This window comes from Plasmodium falciparum, assembly GCF_000002765.6.
Source record: "Plasmodium falciparum 3D7 genome assembly, chromosome: 2".
NCBI lineage: Eukaryota > Apicomplexa > Aconoidasida > Haemosporida > Plasmodiidae > Plasmodium > Plasmodium falciparum.
The window spans coordinates 412,938-432,500 of NC_037280.1; the positions used below are offsets into that span (position 1 = coordinate 412,938).

The 19,563-nt window shown below is 19.4% G+C and overlaps 5 protein-coding genes across 5 annotated transcripts in view; 2 read left to right on the top strand and 3 right to left on the bottom strand.

Moving 5' to 3' along the window:
* Nucleotides 1-340: 340 nt before the first annotated feature.
* On the bottom strand, nt 341-8,200 carry PF3D7_0210200 (conserved Plasmodium protein, unknown function; the record flags this gene model as incomplete). Its single annotated transcript, XM_024473265.1, has 2 exons — nt 341-397; nt 491-8,200. The coding sequence occupies 2 exons, from the start codon at nt 8,198-8,200 to the stop codon at nt 341-343; spliced, it is 7,767 nt and encodes a 2,588-aa protein (XP_024329076.1).
* Nucleotides 8,201-10,125: 1,925 nt separating this feature from the next.
* PF3D7_0210300 (monocarboxylate transporter, putative) lies at nt 10,126-11,717 on the bottom strand (the record flags this gene model as incomplete). The annotated part of the gene is made up of 2 exons (XM_001349575.1): nt 10,126-11,067; nt 11,286-11,717. 2 exons carry the CDS (start codon nt 11,715-11,717, stop codon nt 10,126-10,128), a joined length of 1,374 nt encoding a protein of 457 aa, XP_001349611.1.
* A 1,034-nt stretch (nt 11,718-12,751) lies between these two features.
* On the top strand, nt 12,752-13,560 carry PF3D7_0210400 (50S ribosomal protein L33, putative; the record flags this gene model as incomplete). Its single annotated transcript, XM_002585346.1, has 4 exons — nt 12,752-12,918; nt 13,058-13,137; nt 13,272-13,362; nt 13,539-13,560. The coding sequence occupies 4 exons, from the start codon at nt 12,752-12,754 to the stop codon at nt 13,558-13,560; spliced, it is 360 nt and encodes a 119-aa protein (XP_002585392.1).
* Nucleotides 13,561-14,552: 992 nt separating this feature from the next.
* PF3D7_0210500 (conserved Plasmodium protein, unknown function) lies at nt 14,553-18,593 on the top strand (the record flags this gene model as incomplete). The annotated part of the gene is made up of 1 exon (XM_001349576.1): nt 14,553-18,593. One exon carries the CDS (start codon nt 14,553-14,555, stop codon nt 18,591-18,593), a length of 4,041 nt encoding a protein of 1,346 aa, XP_001349612.1.
* Nucleotides 18,594-19,103: 510 nt separating this feature from the next.
* The window catches only part of PF3D7_0210600 (conserved protein, unknown function), a gene marked incomplete at both ends in the record, with an annotated part of 2,046 nt that continues 1,586 nt past the window's right edge, over nt 19,104-19,563 (bottom strand). The window contains one exon of the mRNA XM_001349577.1: nt 19,104-19,563. This exon is cut by the window's right edge and continues 8 nt beyond it. Coding sequence (XP_001349613.1) covers nt 19,104-19,563 — 460 coding nt within the window.

A 19,563-nucleotide genomic window follows, 5' to 3' on the forward strand; every position in this document is an offset into this window, starting at 1 on the left:
TATATATTTTTATTTTTTTTTTTTTTTTTTTTTTTTTTGAATTCACAAATATAATCATGTGCTAAACAATAGTTTGCACACAATTTAAATATATATAAATATTTTCATTTTTAATAAGAGAACACATACATGGAAAAAAAAAAAAAAAAAAAAGAAACTAATACGATTATTTATAATTATAAATCTTAAATAGTTTTTGAGTTTAATATTAAAAATAAAAATGTATCAACATTTAAAAATATATATATATATATATATATATGTACATATGTATGTGTTTGTTTGTGTGTGATTAAAATTATGTACGATTATATAATCACAATTGCCCCCATGTAAGGATTTACAATAAAAGGATTTTCTTGACATCTTCTCGAGACTTCCATCTATTTCGTAGATCCTAAAAAAAGACAATAAATGAATTATTGAAATGTATATATAATATATATGTATATATAATATATATGTATATATTTATTATTTATTTTCTCACCCCATTTGTTGCCATATGTTTTGCCTTAATAAAAATTTGCTTGACCTTATTAACAATATCATGTTCTTTATATTGAAAAATATTTTTATTTGTTAATAAGCAGTTAATAATAATTTTTCTATTTTTCTTATATGTATTTCTATAAGTATTTTCTAATTTCCTTTTTTTGAATAAATCATAACAATAATGTTCTTTTAATTCTATATTATGAAATTTTCTTTTATTTGTCTTTTGAATTATTTCATTAACTTCAACGGATTCTTTACATGTCATTTCATTGATATTATTAATATTATTTACATTTGATGTATATTTATTACCTTTTTCACAAATATCATTTGTTATATTGTTTATGTTAGTAAATGTTGTTTCTCCTTGAGTTCTATTCTGAAACGCTAAGGTGTGACTATTATTATTATTATCATTATTATTATCATTATTATTATCATTATTATTATTGTTATCGTATATGTGGTATTCTTTTTCTACTTCTTTTTTTTCATCCATATGAATATGTTCATATTCTTTACTATACGATATTTTGTAATTACCATCATATATGTTTTTATCACCATTTATGTTATCATCATCATCATATATGTTTTTATCATCATCATATATGTTTTTATCACCATTTATGTTATCATCACCATTTATGTTATCATCATATATGTTTTTATCACCATTTATGTTATCATCATTTCCCACTCCCATTTTTGGTTGACCCTCCTTCTCAACATCATCGAGTTCTTTCTTTTTCTTTTTTTTCTTTTTATCTGATTTATACATATCCAAAAAATCAGAAGACTGGTCGTTTAATATTTCTTTGATATTTTTATATTCCTTAAATAATTTTCCTATAACATTATATGTAGTATCATAAAGGATATTATAAAATAATTTTAACATAATTTTCATCCACTCTCTATGTATTTGTTCACATGTCCATTTTAAAATAGATTCATCGTGATATTCTCCCTTCAAACAAATACCTATATGTATAACTAAAGAGGATATCTTTTGAGTATCATCTTGACAATTAATATGAGACTTAAGAAACTTTTCATCATTATTATATTCCTTTGTATATATATTCTTACTTTCATCAAGTTTTTGTTCATGTTCTCCCTCAGAAGTTCCCACATTACACATCGATCCAACAAATTGAGGGATCGGTATCTCCAATACCATGTCATCATTTTTTTTCTTTCGTCTATTATTCCATATATTTAGCTTATCATAGAGTGCTGTTAATAACTTATCATCACCAAAATATGTATCTTTCAACTTAGAATATGTATTATTATAAATAATGTTGTTATCATTATGATTGTTTGTATTTTGTTCGCTTTTGTAAGTATTCCTAATAATATAATTATAATTTAAATATTCACATATACTTTTAATAAATGCAAATTTTTGGTGTGCACTTGGTTTTCTTTCTTCTTTTTTTTTTTTTTTTTTTTCTTTGATTTCTTTTTCCTTTGTAGTTATAATCATATTTAAATCGTTTAAGCTTAAAGTTTTATGATCATTAATAGTTGTAATTCTTTCATAGAACTCTTCTTCTTTTATATGTTTGCTAATAATTAAACATGGGACATTAGAAATGTACAAACCTAATATTTCCAAAAGTTCTTCTAGAATATTTTTATGTTTACATCTACCTTTTAAAATACTCTTTTCGTTATTATTCAAATATATTTTATAATCTTCAAAACATATTTGAACAGGATGTGAAGTATGATCATAATAATTATTTGTAGTGTCCTTATACAATATGTCATGATCTAGTTTGCATTTTTTTAATTTTTCAAAGATAATAATACATTTCTCTTTAATGGTATTTATTAAATTATTAAAAAATAATCTACATTCATCATCATTTGAAATAAAAAATTCATACATTAATTTTAAAAGTTTCAATGTACCTTTGGTTTTTATAGAGGGACTACGCAAATGTAATTCTTGTTCATCCATATGTTTGTTATTTATTGCTTCGTCACATTTTTCATTATCATATGTTTCATTTGTATTATCATCACATTTTTGGTCATCATATGTTTCATTTGTATTATCACTATATTTTTTATCATCACATTTTTTATGGTCCCTTTCATCTATGTGATCATATGTAAAATAATCATTTTCCTCATGATCATCTTCCGTGTTAGAAGAAACGGGTTCGTCCTCATGATCAATGTTCCTTTCATCTTGTCTTTCTCCCTGATCATTTGTTTGAACATTTAATTTATGAGATGATAATTTCTTTTTCAATTTTTGAATATCCATTATATATAATTGTTCAAATTTGTCTATGGTTTTTTTAAAAATGTCTATATCTAAATTTTCGTTTAATATCCATTCATCAACATTTTGGTTATATAGAAAGCCTATATGTTTTAACAATTTTTTAAAGTAATGATGTTCAAGTAGATCAGGGGATATGCTTAATGGAATGTCAAATGCTAACGCTTTATTATTGAATATTTTATTCTTCGATAATTTTTTTAATTCATATAAAGATTTTAAGTTGACGTTTATTTCTTCTAAGACAGTATCCACATTACAGTTAATTTCGTTAACAGTTAATTTTGGTTGATCTTTTGTATTATCATCATTATTATTATTATTATTATTATTATTATTATTATTATTATAATTTAATTTTTTTAATTTATATATGATATAAAGAAGCGGTTGTTTTGTTTTTCTCATAGGATAATTTTGATGATGATTCATATGTTCATTTGTATGTTGTTTCTTCTTTTTTGAATAAGACATTTTTAAAGAATCATTTGATTTGTTATTACTATTTTGTGCCTCTGATAAATAAGATACACAAGATAATGATGATGATGAAGATAATGATGAAGATGATGATGAAGATGATGATGAAGAAGAAGAAGAAGAAATCATATTATCACTTTCATATTGATCATCATATATAACTTTTCCTCTTTTATCTAAATAATTTAAATAGATTAATTGATTTTTTACAACATTTGATGATTTATTTAACATTTCACTAATGAAAGGTAAGAAATTATGCATGTGTTTAAATTGTTTAAAATAAAATTTTAGATTTTCTATATCTTCATTAGACCATTCTAAAGATTCTAATCTTTTTTTATTATTTAAATTTATAAATATATCATTTATATATATCCCTTCATTTAATTGTTGAAAAATAAATGGATCATTCCCTTCATTATAATTACTAAATATAGATAATAAATATTTTTCATTTAATAGATTTGAATTATTTTTATTTATATCTTTAGTAAAGAGAAGTTCATTAACAATAAAATAATTGCTTTTCCATATTTTAAAAAAGCATGCAATAATATTTTCAAAGAAACATGGGATCCAATAATAATGTGGATTATTATATGCTTCAGGATCATTAATAATATCTTTAAATATAAGAAAATATTTAATATCAAAAAATATTAAGAAATTATATTCATTATTTTTATGTTTTATTAAATGTTCAAAATAGGTTATAATTAAATCATTTATATATAAACTATTTCTTTTGAAATTTTCTAATATATGCATACATATATTTACTATTTTCCCGTTAAATATTTCTTCTACTAGATCAGAAACGTCTATTTTTTCCATAGGTTCATTATTATATTTCTTTTTTTTATGTTTTTTTTTTTTGTCTATTCGGTTATTATTATTGTTATCATCATCATCATCATCATAATAATCATTAACATTAACATTAACATTAACATTGTTGGTATCATCATTAGAATCATTAACACTATCATCGTTGTTATCATCATGAGAGTCATTATGAATATTTTTTTTCTCTTTTATTATATATGTGGTTCCACCTAATTTTGCTAACAAATTTATTATAAGCAATGAACATTTTAAAGAATATATAAATATATGTTTTTCGTGACTTAATATTTTAAAGTTTTGTAATATCCAACTTAAAGTAGTCAAAATATTTCTTTTCAGCAAATTGTCTAAAGAAGTTTTACATATAGATTTTACATTTTCATCTGTTGATAAAGAATGTATATCTAATAAATTAAGATCTGAATATAAACATCGTAAACAACATAATATGACTTGACTACTATTCTTCATCATCTTCTCTTCTCTTATAACACGTTGAAAGGTATCACATAAAAATTCGGAGTGGATACTATTATCTCCTATATACATTTGTAATCCTAAAACCATTTGAATTCTAGAAATAAATAATGATGAATTTTCATTTTGATTGTTATGTTTAACATAGGTATTTTGATTTACATCATTATAATCATCATTATAATCATCATTATAATCATCATTATAATCATCATTATAATCATCATTATTATCATACACATTGTTATCATACACATTATTATCACCATTATTATAATTTATATTACAATTTTTATTACAATTTTTATTACAATTTATATTACAATTTATATTACAATTTATATTACAATATTTATGATTTTTTTGTTCATCTTCCCTCTTCCTATTATGATCATATTTCATTTCACCTTCATTTTGATTTGTATATTCTTTTGTACATTTCCTTTCATCATCTCTATTCATTTGATGTTCCTTATTATTTTTGTTTTTGTTTCTAGAATTATAAAACCTTTTTCTATTTTCGTATATATATAAATTGGTATAATATGTTACAATCCATGCATGCATATTTAATATGATTTTTATATCCCATTGAAAATTATAAAATTCATTTATACATCTTCTTAAATCTTTTATACATATATTTAAAAATACCTTTAATGAATAATGGAAATTATCATCATTCTCATAGATACTTTCAAATTCTTCATTTATACCTATAATATTATTTAAAAAATCTTGTATTTTATACAAGTTACTATAATCAAATATATCTAATATATTATATTTATTAAATAAACGATCTTCAGAAAACATATTAAAAGAAAAATCCTCAAAGGAAAATATTTCATAATGATCTATTAAATTTTTTCTTTCTATAAATTTCCTTTTTCTTTTTTTTAAATGCTTTTCTTCATTGGGTTTCCTTACTTTAGATTTAGCTAATAAAGGATTGATCCTTGACAAATGTGTGATCATTAAATTTTTTTGTTTTATATTTATATAATTGCTTTTCCTTTTATTTTGCTGTTGTGCCATGCTTTTCCGTTTGTTCATATCTTTTCCTACATTTTTTAAATTTATATCTTTATTATAATTTCGTAAATTATTTGTCTTCATATTGTTTACATTGTCAGAAGTATTGAGATGTTTTTTATTATGATAATTATTCAAAAATTTTTGATTCATCATTATATTATTATTATCATTATTATTATTATTATTATTATTATTATTATTATCCATATCCGTTTTGGTTTTCTTTTTTTCCTTTTTTATTATGTGTGTACTTTTTTGATATGTTAATGATTTGACCAAATCTATCGGATCTATATAACATATAATATTATAAAATAATCTTATGTATTCCCATATTTGCTTCATAGTATTTTGTTTAATATATGGTATATATATATTTGATTCTTCTTCATATTTTTTTATCTCTTTTTCAAATAAATCTCTCATTTCATCAATTATTAAATGAAGACAACCATGTTTATCTAGTATATTTTGTAATATAGCATAATGAACGTTGTTTAAATTAATATCTCGATTATCTGTTTTATTTCGTATGCCTAAAACTTGTGTTAATATATTTCGAACCAGAAATACATTCTCGTTATATTCAAACATTAATTTCTCTCTTTTGGTTTTATCTATTAAAAAAAAATTCGATAACTCATGGAGCTCGTCATTAATCTTACTTATTCGTTTCTTTATATTGTACATTTTACTCCTTATCACATTATTTTTCTTTTTCTTTTCTGAATGGTATTTATAATCATTTGTTTTGTCTACCTCATTACTAAAATGTGCATGGTTCTTACTATTATGTGTATGGTCATTACTATTATGTGTATGGTCATTACTAAAATGTGTATGGTCATTACTAAAATGTGTATGGTCATTACTAAAATGTGTATGGTCATTACTAAAATGTGTATGGTCATTACTATTATGTGTATGGTCATTACTATTATGTGTATGGTCATTACTATTATGTGTATGGTCATTACTATTATGTGTATGGTCATTACTATTACATATATTGTCATCATTTTTATTTATATTGTCATCATTTTTATTTATATTGTCATCATTTTTATTTATAGGGTCATCATTTTTATTTATAGGGTCATCATTTTTATTTATAGGGTCATCCTTTTTATTTATAGGGTCATTATGTGTAAGAACCTCCCTCCGTTCATCCTGTTGCTCATCCGCACTAGAGTCATCATCCGTTGAAGAATCGTCGTGGTAAGATTCTAATTCTTGCTTTAGTCTTTTTTTTTCCTCCAGTAATTCATTTTCCCTCCTTTGCATTTCCATAACCTTTTCATTTTCTTCAATTTCTCGATAGTCAGCATCAATAAATAACTGGGTATTATATCTGAATTCATTTAGCATAGTTAAGAAGTTTTTATTAGCTAGTAAACATTTTAAACTTTGTAATCCTTTTTGATATTGATCTAATATATCCGATCTTTTTTGTAATTCTTTAATATAGATATCATTTTTTAAGGTATCATATAATATTCTTCTATCGCTTTTTTGTAATTGTAAATATTTATATACATTATATTCACTTTTCTTATCATTAAATGTAGGCATATGTCTTTTCCAATAATCAAACCATTCTTTACTCGGTCGTGTAGTCAAATGATTTATTAAAATAATTAAATTTTTTATTAATTGATTTTCATCAATATCTTTATATATAGCATGATCAAAATCATTTCTAATAATATCTATTACTTGTAATATAATATCTTTTAATATATCATTATTAAATATATATAATGTTACATACATAGGATTTTTATATGTTGAATCTATATATGTTCCAAATTTTCTATTCATATAATCTCTTTCTCTTTTTAAATAGGTATTAATATCATTTAATATATGTACAACATTATTATCTAATATATAATGAGTTTTATCTATATTCTTATAATATATCATATTATTATTTTCATCATTATTATGTATTTTATTCTTTTTCTCCTTTTCATCCTTTTTCTTATTCTCTTTAATATGTAAATTCATTTTATTATATATAAAATTATATACTTCTTTATTCTTTATTTTTAAACTTGACTTTTCAAAATCTTTTAATTCTTTATCATCAACCATATCATCTTTAAACAAACTTATTTCATCCATAGGATCATTACTACCACTTTTTATATCTTTACATAATATTGTTTCTTTTTTTAGCATATTACTAAAAAGTATTAATATTTCTTGTTCTAATAATTCTCTTGTTTTTATTCCATGTAATAAATTATTCTCGTTAAATATATCTTCTTCGATTTTTTCATTTTTTAATTTAGATTCATCAATTTCTATAGTTTCCCCTACAATATAATTCTCATCCTCATAATCATCTTCATCCTCTTCTTCTAAATCAAACTCATTCATATGGTTACTAATATTACTATTATTATTATTATTATTATTATTATTGTTATTATCTTCATCTTCTTCAGCATCAACATTAATTTGAGGCTTCCTTTTTACTTTAAAGAATTCATCATCGCTCTCCTGGTCATTTTCTTCATCCATATATTTCTCATTATTTTTAAAACTCATTGCACAGATTAATCAAAAATTTTAAACCAAATATATAAATATATATAAATATATATAAATATATAAATATATATATATATATATATATATATATAAAGGGATAGGTACGGAAAAATTTTACATATATATATGTGTGTGTATATATATATACGTGAGGTTTATATTAATATATTATATATATGTATATATGTACATTACAAAATCTTAAAAAGGTTCTTTTTAAATGGTACACATAATTTGAAGATATATATTATAATATATAAATAAATAAATAAATACATATATATATCTATTTTTATATTTTTATATTTATGGTATATAAGATTAAATCTTATTTAAAAAGAAATATAAATATGTATGTATATATATACAGAAGAAATAATTATATTATATTATATATATATATATATATATATATGTATATTTTTTTTTTTTTTTTTTTTGTCATTATTTATAATAAAAATTTACTTAAGTATGTCATCTCAATACCAATTGTTTATGTGCATTTTTGATATTTACTATAAAAAGTAATAAAATAGCATACTCAAAAAAAAAAAAAATATATATATATATATATATATATATAAAATATATATATTTTATCTTTATATTAATTCATATAATTATATATCGTACATATTAATATAATTACATTTAATTTTGTTATTATTTTTATTTTTCCCCTCAACATTTATACATATATATTATTATATATGTTATAAAAAAAAAAAAAAATTTTTTTTTTTTGAAGCTAGGATAAATACATAAAATAATTTTTTTTTTTTTTTTTTTTTCTTTTATTTTTTACTATTTGCTTTTTTTCTTTGTCTTTTCTATTTTATATTTTTATCCTAGAATTGCCTTTCATAAAAAAATAAATAAAAGAATAAGAAAAAAATCAAGTGTTTTCTCCCCCTCCAAACAATATAATTTTATTTGATAAAAAAAAAAAAGAGAATACAATAATATAGTTATTACTTTCTATTATAAATAAAAATGCACTAATAAAATAAAACAAACCAATATTCATAAATAAATAATAAATAAATAAATAAATAAATATATTTATATATAATATATTACAGCTAAAAAAAAAAATAATCCAACTTTATATATATATATATATATATATATGTATATGTATTTTTTTTTTTTTTTTTTGAGAGAAAGAGGGAAGGATATAATTTTCAAAGATGATAAAATCTATCATTGAAATTTTTATTTATCAAAAATGTAAAGAAGCATCCAATGAATAATATATTATATGTATGTGTTACGAAAAAGATATTATGTTATCCCTTTAATTGTCTAATTCTTTTTTTTTTTTCCCCCCCCCCCTCCTTTTATGGTTTAAATTAAGTCCACACGATAAAAAAAAAAAAAAAAAAAAAAAAAAAAAAAAAAAATATATATAATATATATATATATATATATATATTTATATTTATTTATTTATGTGGAGGGTATTTTTTTGTGGTTCATTGCTCCTGTTATATATAAAATGTAAGAAAATATAATTAAACTATATAATACGATAATATATATTGTTTTTAACAAGATCAAAATGAAAGTATAAAACAATATTCAAAGGAAAATAAATACATATATATATATATATATATATATATATGTGATAACGAAAAAATTAAAAAAATTATAAAAAGGTATGATTTTATAAAAACATTTGTAATGATATAGCATTTCACAAATGTACATAAAAAAATAAAAATGTATAAAATTTATGATATATAAAAAATATAAAAACCAAACAAAGACAAAAGTATATATACATAAAAAAAAAATATATATATATATATATATATATATATATATATATATTAATATATATATTAATATATATGTGTGTATCGATTTACAAATATTTTGTGTATACATTGTATGTTTTTATGTTCATTTTTATATTATTAAAATGCTAGTGCTAACATGATGCTGACAAAGGATGATAAGGAAACAATTGCACACATTGCAATATTACCAATATTATTTAACAAGACAGCTGATATGATTGCATTAATTATACTTGAAAAAGCTCGTGCTGTAAATAGGAGTCCAAAAACTGGTCCGAAATTTTTGGTTCCAAATGTATGGGCAGTTATGGATGGGAATATTGCAAAAGTGCCAGCATGACAAAAGAAAATAAGACATACCCATATAGAATAAGTTATAATACCATAAAATCCTGACATTGTTAATGTGATTGTTAAAAAGCTCATAAGAAGACTCATTAATATTAATGTTGTTTTAAAACTTGTAAAGTCACTTATAAGTCCCCAAAAGATCCTACCAAAAATATTAAAAAGAGAAGATACAGATCCTAATAATGATAATGATCTATCATCAATAGATAAATAATTCATCCCAAATATTTTCCAAAATACTTGAGTATATGATATAGCTTGCCAATTAAAAAAGATCATTAACCATATTAATATAAATTCACGATTAATAAATGTATTATTTACTTCTCTAAATGAAAAATTCGATGTATTCGATAATGTTCTTAAAGAATTAGATAAACCATTTGGCTTATTTATAAAATTTTTTTCTTCAAAATATAATACTTTATTATTCCTATCATTATATGCCATGAAATCCTTAGATGTATCACCTGAATCTGCAATTAAATATGAACCCAAAAACTGAATAATAGCAAAACATATTCCTTCATATATAAACAAATAAGGTACCTTATTTAATATATCTAAGTTACTAAAATATTTCTCATCGGAGTTTTCTATTTCGGGCATATAATCTGGCATATAATTATATTTATTTATGTAATAATTCTGTAAAGGGCAAATAATGAACACGGAAAGTCCTCTCCCTATGAATATGATACCGCTAATCTGAAAGAAGGAGAAATGATGATCAAAATGGTGAAACGAAATACAACACGATAAAATATAATGAAATATAATGAAATATAATGAAATATTATCCAATGTAATGTGATATGATAATAAATACGTATAAAATTACATTATCATATATATATATATATATATATATTTATATTTATATTTATTTATTTATATATTTGTGTGTGCGCTTAATTTTTTCTTACCACTCCTTTGTAATCATAGTGCTTTTTGACAGCCACTGATAAAGGGATAGGATATGCTATTCCACATCCTATTCCACATAATATTCCATAAGTCATTAAAAATAAATAAAAATTAAAAACAGTAAAATATGATAATAATATTCCTAAACACATTAACCATCCACCTAATAAGACACTAATCTGTGGTCCTAAATTCTGATTTAATATTCCTCCAAAAAAACCAAAAAAACATTGAAATAATAAAGTCAACACATATATCCAACTACTATCTTTATATTTTACATCAGAACATCCTATTATTTTCATATATGATATTACATATACACTTATATTAGAAAAACAATAAATGCTTCCTAACGTACAATGAATTAAAAATCCTCCTAATATTATTCTATATCTTGATGATAACAGGGAAGTATTCTCTTTTTTCATTTCTAAATGTTTATATATATATATATATATAAATATGTTATACTATGAACTTTACACAAACATATATACATATATACACATATATATATATATATATATATATATATATATATTATATGTGATTATATACCTTTCGTATATTATACTAATTTACAAAATATAAGCAAAGTTTTTTTGCTTATGTCTTCAAAATTTAAATCTAATTAAAAAAAATATATATTATATATATATATATATATATATATATATATATATATATATATATATATATATGTATGTATATATTTATTTATATAAGTATATATTTTATTTTATTTTTTTTTTTTTTTTTTTTTTTTTGAAATATATTAAAATTTGGTAATATATATTCTTTCAACTCTCTTATTATACTCTCCAGAAAAAGAAATAAAAACGAAAATACATATACAAATATAATTACACTCTTGTTATTGTATTTACTAAAAAAAAAAAAAAAAAATTCTACACTCTTTTGTAAACTTAATATAAAAAAGAAAGAATACAAATTATGTGGTGGTTTATATATTATATATATATATATATAAAATATATTTTTTTTTTTTTTTTTTTTTTTTTGTCATGTGCTGCTCATAAAAAAATGTATTATTAAAATATGAAAGGTTCATCTCTACCAAACCCAAAAAAAAAAAAGAAAAAAAAAAAAAAGAAAAAAAAAAAAAAGAAATAATAATAAAACATTAAAAAAAATAAAAATTATATATATATATATATATATATATATATATATATATATATATAATAAATTTAAGGATATATAATATTAGATATATATTATATAGGGGAAATAAAAAAATATAATAAACTCTTCAAGCTTACATATTATTATATACTCCAACTTTAAGATTATATATATATATATATATATATATATATATATATATATATTTTTTTTTTTTTTTTTTTTTTTCTTTTCTCATTAGTGAAATGAAAAAGAAAATTTATATATAATTGAACAAATAATAATATGTATAATCTTTTTATTCTCTTGTTATAAAATGCTTTTTTTAAGTAATGTGCTATTTAGATGTAAAAGTAAAAGGGTTCATATAAATTTAATATCATCATGTGCAAGTAATTATATATACTCCACTTACATTTCACCAAGTAAGTCAAAGTACAGACTATCATTAAGAAAACATGACCCAGTAGTTAATCGACATGTGTAAGTTAAAAGAAAAAAGAAGAAATGTTTACATATACATTATAAGGATAATATATATATATATATATATACATACATATTGGGTACTTTTTAAAATATTATTTGGAAAATTAAATAATGTGTATATATTTTTTTGTAGAATGTTTTATCAAAAACACATAAAAGCAAGATCAAAAAAAAAACTGACATTACACGGAATTAATTATGCTCGTTTTACAGGTTGGTTTTTATTTATCAAAAAAGAAAAAATCTTATAAAAAAAAAAAGTAATGATAATACATTTATTTTGCATAATAATACATATTTCATGTTGTGTTATTTATTTTTTATTTTTTTTTTTTTTTTTTGTTTAGGGAAAAATAAAAACTTAAGACCGCTCTTGAAAAGAGTAGAAAAATCATACCTCTATGGAAAATTCAACAAATTAATAGACAACACATACAGGTAATCGTAAAGAAATATAATAATAAAGAAAATATATATTTTTATGTGTGTATATATATTTATCTATGTAATTCTTTTAAAGAAGAAAAAATAAGAGCATTTATTAGATAACTCCAAATAAATACACACGTTCTTATTATTTTTTTTTTTTCCATTCTTAAAATTTATATTTTCAGGAGTCTACCAAGAATGAGTTAAGGTTATATATGAACAAAAATAAAATATTCATAGGCACATTGAATGTTAAAAATTTTATAAAATAGGTTCCTTCACATTATCACTATAAGGATATATATATATATATATATATATATATATATATATAGATATATAGATATAGATATAGATATATGGAAGATATAAAAACATTTCTTAAATATTTTTTAATAAATATATTTTATATATATATATGTATGCACTCCTATAAATAATCCTATTTATATTTAAGAAAATAAAAATATATATTTTTTTAAGTTTCAAAATGAAGAAATAATTTTATAATGAAAATATTTAAAAGTACAGAAATATAAAACCTTATATAATTTTTTATGTCAAAGTTGTGCAAAAAATTAAATAATTTATTTATATTACAATAATATGTTGTTTTTTCTTCTTCTTTTTTTTTTTTTTTTTCTTTATTAATAATATCTAAAAAAATGAAATTTTTATCAACTTAAAATTTTTAATAATTCCTATTAATCTTAAAATTATATCAACATATCAAAATAAGCATATGATTTGGATATAAATATTTTATATAAATTATATAAATATTATATATATATTATATATATATTATATATTTATTATATATTTATGTATATATTTATATTTGTGTACATATTTATTATATTTATTTTATTATTTTTTTTTTTTTTGTATATAATAAATTATATAAGGGTCAGTATCAAAAAGGTGAGTGAATGAATTATAAAAATAAAAAAAATAAAAAGTTATTAACCATTATATATATATATATATATATATATATATATATATATATATATATAATACAAATAAATATAAACACCACAAAAGAAAAAAAATAAAAAAAAAAATACCCCATGAACATTCTTGCATTTATAATATAAAAATATAAACATGTACATAAAAATCTATATATCAAAAAAACGTCAACATTTATTTTTTATATAATATAATGGATTATTAGAAACTTTATATTATGTGATATGAAGAAAAAGTATGTATTTCTAACGAAAGAAATTAATGTGTTTAAATATGTTACAATAAACGATGAAATAAGAAAATATATATTAAGATGTACCTCTTTTAATAATAATGGTTGTAATAATCAATTCATAAAGAAGTTACATTTTTATCATACCTATGTTCCTACCTTTTATTCTTATTTGAAAAAATTAGAAATTAAAAAAAAATGTCATATATATAATGAGAATAACAACATTGTAATATATAAAAGACTCATATGTATTCATAAAAATAAAAAGGAATATCATGTTAATATAAATGAAGTTCCAATTAATAATGAAGATGGGAAAGATAATAAGGTAAATATAAAGGAAAATAATAAAATGTATAGAAATAGTAAAGATCATATACATAAAAAAAAAAATCATGTAAAAATAAATTATAATAAAATATTAATACAAACAAATGAACAACATAAAAAATCAAAAATAGAAGATAAGTGGAATGAAAATTCTCATGTTAGAGAAGATGAAATATATTTACATGTCAATAATTTATGTAAAAAAATTTACTACTTAAGTAAAAATAAAATAAAAGATGAAAATCTATGGAAACATTACTTAATACAATATTATAAAGAGAACAAAAATTATGATCATATAAAAATAAAAAATATTTTTATGTTATTGTTGGGAATTACAAATAGTAACAAACATATAAAAGACATGATAATTGTTATTAATGACGAGGAAAAGATAAATGAAAAAGGAAAAAAAAAAAAAAACATAAAAATTATTGAAATTGTTTATAATCATCTAGATATTTTATCAAAAAAAATAAATCAAATGACAAATAATCAATTAAGCATATTTTTATACATTCTTGAAAAATGGAATATGATAGATAATTATAAAGATATTACTAATGAAATTAATTTTAAAATTTTAAACCAAACAAGTTTAAAAAAAGTAAATATAAAATGTTTTTTAAATGTTTTATATATATATTCAAAAAATTATGAACAAAATGTAAACAAAAACAACAACAACGAAAACAAAAACAACAAAAACAACAACAGCAATAATAATAATAATATATGTAAAGAACAAAAGTGTGTTATTACAAAAGATAAAATAAAAATATTTATCAACAAATTTGGAAAACAAAAGTTTCGTATAGAAGATATTTTATATCTTCTATCATCTATGTATAAATTAAAAATAAAAAATAAAAGCATTTTAAATAATATAATACAATATTTAAATATACAAAATGTTATAAAAGATTCAAATTATTTTTTAATCCCATCTTTGTTATTATCATTAGCTAACTTAAATATATATGATCAACAATTATATTTAAATTTCAAAAATGTTATAATGGAAAATTATTATTTTTATAACTCCATACATTTTACAAATTTATTTTACTCATTTGCTAAATTTAAACCAGATTATGTACAAGAACTTTTTGAAAAAATTGCTACCCATATAATGATGCACACAAATAATTCTTCTACAGATAATAATAAATCCACGCCAGAAACACAAATCATTTTAAAAGGAAAGGAAAAAGAAATAAATAACAATCCTAATTTAAAAAATCATAAAAATAATGATTTTTTTGAAAATGACGACAAGTATACAATTAATAACAAAATGGTGGACCAAACAAATAATAATACTTTTAATATATTTCAAATCACCAATATTATAAACTCATGCCTGAAATGTAATTACGTAAATTATGATTTTTTTTCTTATTTACTTAAACAAGGAAATTTATTCATGGATAATTCTGAACCTTTAGATAATTTAATTAATGTTCTTAATTGTGTTTCAAATATATTAAAACATTTTAATGTCTTTAAATATAAATTATATTTTCATTATGAAAAAAAAGAAAAAAATCAATGGCAACAAGAAAATTGGCTAGTTCACAATGACCTGACTTGTTCAGGAAAAAATCATGAAAATTCAAGAAATAAAATAGCTAACTGGCAAAATAAAATAGAGCATAATAATTTAGATAATAAAAATAATAATATGGATTTTAACAATATGATGACAAGTCCTTTATATTATTATTATTATTATTATTATGATAATGATCCATCAAAGGGATATTGTAATTTGTTTGAAATATTGTATGGTTATAACAGTGGTTATAATTTATATACAAGTTTTAGTTCTTTATCTTATGTTGTAAAATATAATGAACAAATGTTTTTAAAAAAATTTAAAGATTCAAAGCAATCTGAGGTACCACATAACTTTGAAATTCATTTGGATAATATAAGTGATAAAATATTAAAAATAATTGAACAAAATTTGAATCATGAAAATATGAAATATATAATTCATAATTTAATGATAAGTTTATCTTTATGTGATATAAAATATTTAAATTTATATGCATTGTGTTTTTTTATTCTTAAAGAAAATTATTATTATTTAAGTATAGACAATTTATATTTGTACTTGGAAATATTACATCGAATGAAAATATATAATCATGATATTTTTTACTCAATAATGGAATATATAAATACACATGTACACGCCTTAGAATCCCAGAAAAAAATGAAAATCTTTTTATTATCATATAATATTTTTCAAAAAATGGACAACCCTGTAGATATGAAAGAAATGTGTGATTTTTTTTTAAGTTCAAATAACAAAATTGAGAAAGAAAATGGTAACGATGATTTAATGTTAGGAAAATGTACACATGAGAAAAACTTGTGGAAACTACCTACAGATATTGAAATAAAGCAAAATTTAATAAACCTAGAAAATTTTCAAAAGGAGTTACTCTCTAATAATGATAATGATAAGATGGAATTTCATGATAATAATTGTAATATCATTGGACATGATAAATTTTTTTCTAATAATGATGAAAATAAGATTAAAAAAGAAAAATATTTTAATTTAAAGAATGAAATAATGGTTTTTAAAAAAATAGAGAAAACAGAAACATTACCATGTACTTTAAATATATATGATTATATAAATTTTTTATTAATTTTAATTTTTTATCAATGTAATAATAAGATTAAAGAATGTGATGAAAAAATAAATTTGAATTTTTTATTTTCAAAAGATGAAAATGTTATTATTACAATTCAAAATGAAATGTATGAAAAAAATAATAAAATAAAAAATCCTTGTAAATATGTAAAAAATAAACAATATATGTTAGACAAATATTCTGAAATGTTAAAAGAAAATTTATTTAATATCGAATCATCTCTTATTCAATTATTTTCAATATTTGTTAATCTTTTAGAAAAGGGAGAAGATGATAAAGAATTATTTGTAAATCAAATAATGTTTATTTTAGATTTTATAAAAATTATAAATGAAAAAGTTTATATAAATATAATGAAGATTGTAAAGAAAATGAAAAATTATGATGAAAATATAAAAAGAAAAAATTATTTTACAACATATTCAAAGAATAAATATTTTCAATTAAAAAAAATTGATTTAGAATATATAAATTCAAATATTAATAATAAAAAAAAAAATACATATAATGATTTTTTTTTTAATGAAAATAATATAAATTATAGATATCAATATCAAAGTGTTCATAAAGCTATACAACTTTTCTCAGATAATATAATAAGATATTCACATAATGAAAAAATAAATACACATTATAAAAATAATAAATATATTATTAAAGACATAAAAACATTTTATAAATTAGACAATTTTTTAATATCAGATATTTTACTTATATTAGAAAAACAAAATAAAGAACAAATTTTTTATTTCCTTTTATTTTATCCTTTTGAATTAAAACAAACAGTTATCCATATAAAAAATAATACATTTTTATTTAATTACAAATATGATGAAACCTTTTTATTTAATATGGAAATATTATTTCTTTATAATTTTTTGAAGAACAAATTTTCAGAAAAAACCTGTTCATTTAGTATTATAGATACTACTCAATTTATTGACTTTTCAAAAAATGAATATACAAATGGGCACACCAATGAATTTTATGAACACTTATTTAATAGTATCATGGATGAAGAAAATTAATTATTAAAAAGATGTAAATAAATGAATATATGCTTAATGAAAAGAAATAATAAATAAATGATGACCAGCTGTATGTTATATACAATCCACACATCCATTCATTTATTCATTTATTCATTTATTCATTTATTCATTTATTCATTTATTCATTCATTCATTTTTTTTTTTTTTTTTTTTTTTTTTTTTTTTTTTGTATGTATAATAAGAATAATGTATCATAATATTGTTTTAAAAAAAAAAAAATTTTTTTTTGGATACATAAATTAATGTGTAAGTTTTCTATTAAAAATATGTTTCATCCATAAATTTGAAAAATACAAATAGACAAAAAAATAAATAATAAATAAATAATATAATATATCAAATGAGAATATGTTTTGAAAACCAAATTTGTAGTATTATTTAAAAATATATATTATACATTGTTTGGTTAAGGAAAATATTGTAATTACAAAAAAGAAACATGTATATATATATATATATATATATATATGTATATATATATTTTAACTAATCACTATAGTTGTACATATTTTTGCTCATATCTTTAAATACTGGACCTAAATCTCCTGAGTTCATATAATTTTCTTCATTATCCATATCACTTAAAACTTCTACTTTTTTTTTCTTATCTAAATATTTATTTTTCATAGAATTGTTTGATAAAGAACGAGATAAGGTTTTATTAATTTCTAAAATTTCCTTAGGAGTGTCTTCTATTAAATTATCTTTAAATTCTTTAATTTTATATTTTTTATTTTTTCTTTCACGTTTGTAGTTACTTACTAATATAATAAAATCATGAATAATATTTACCCATATATTCCTATCTTTATCTATAGTTTTTAAATATAAATAATTTTCTTTTCTTTCGTTTTTTTTCCTATATTTTATATAAAAGTATTTATGGCTGTACACGTCACTATATACGTTAGCTACATATTCTAATCTCACGTAACCAACTCTGTTT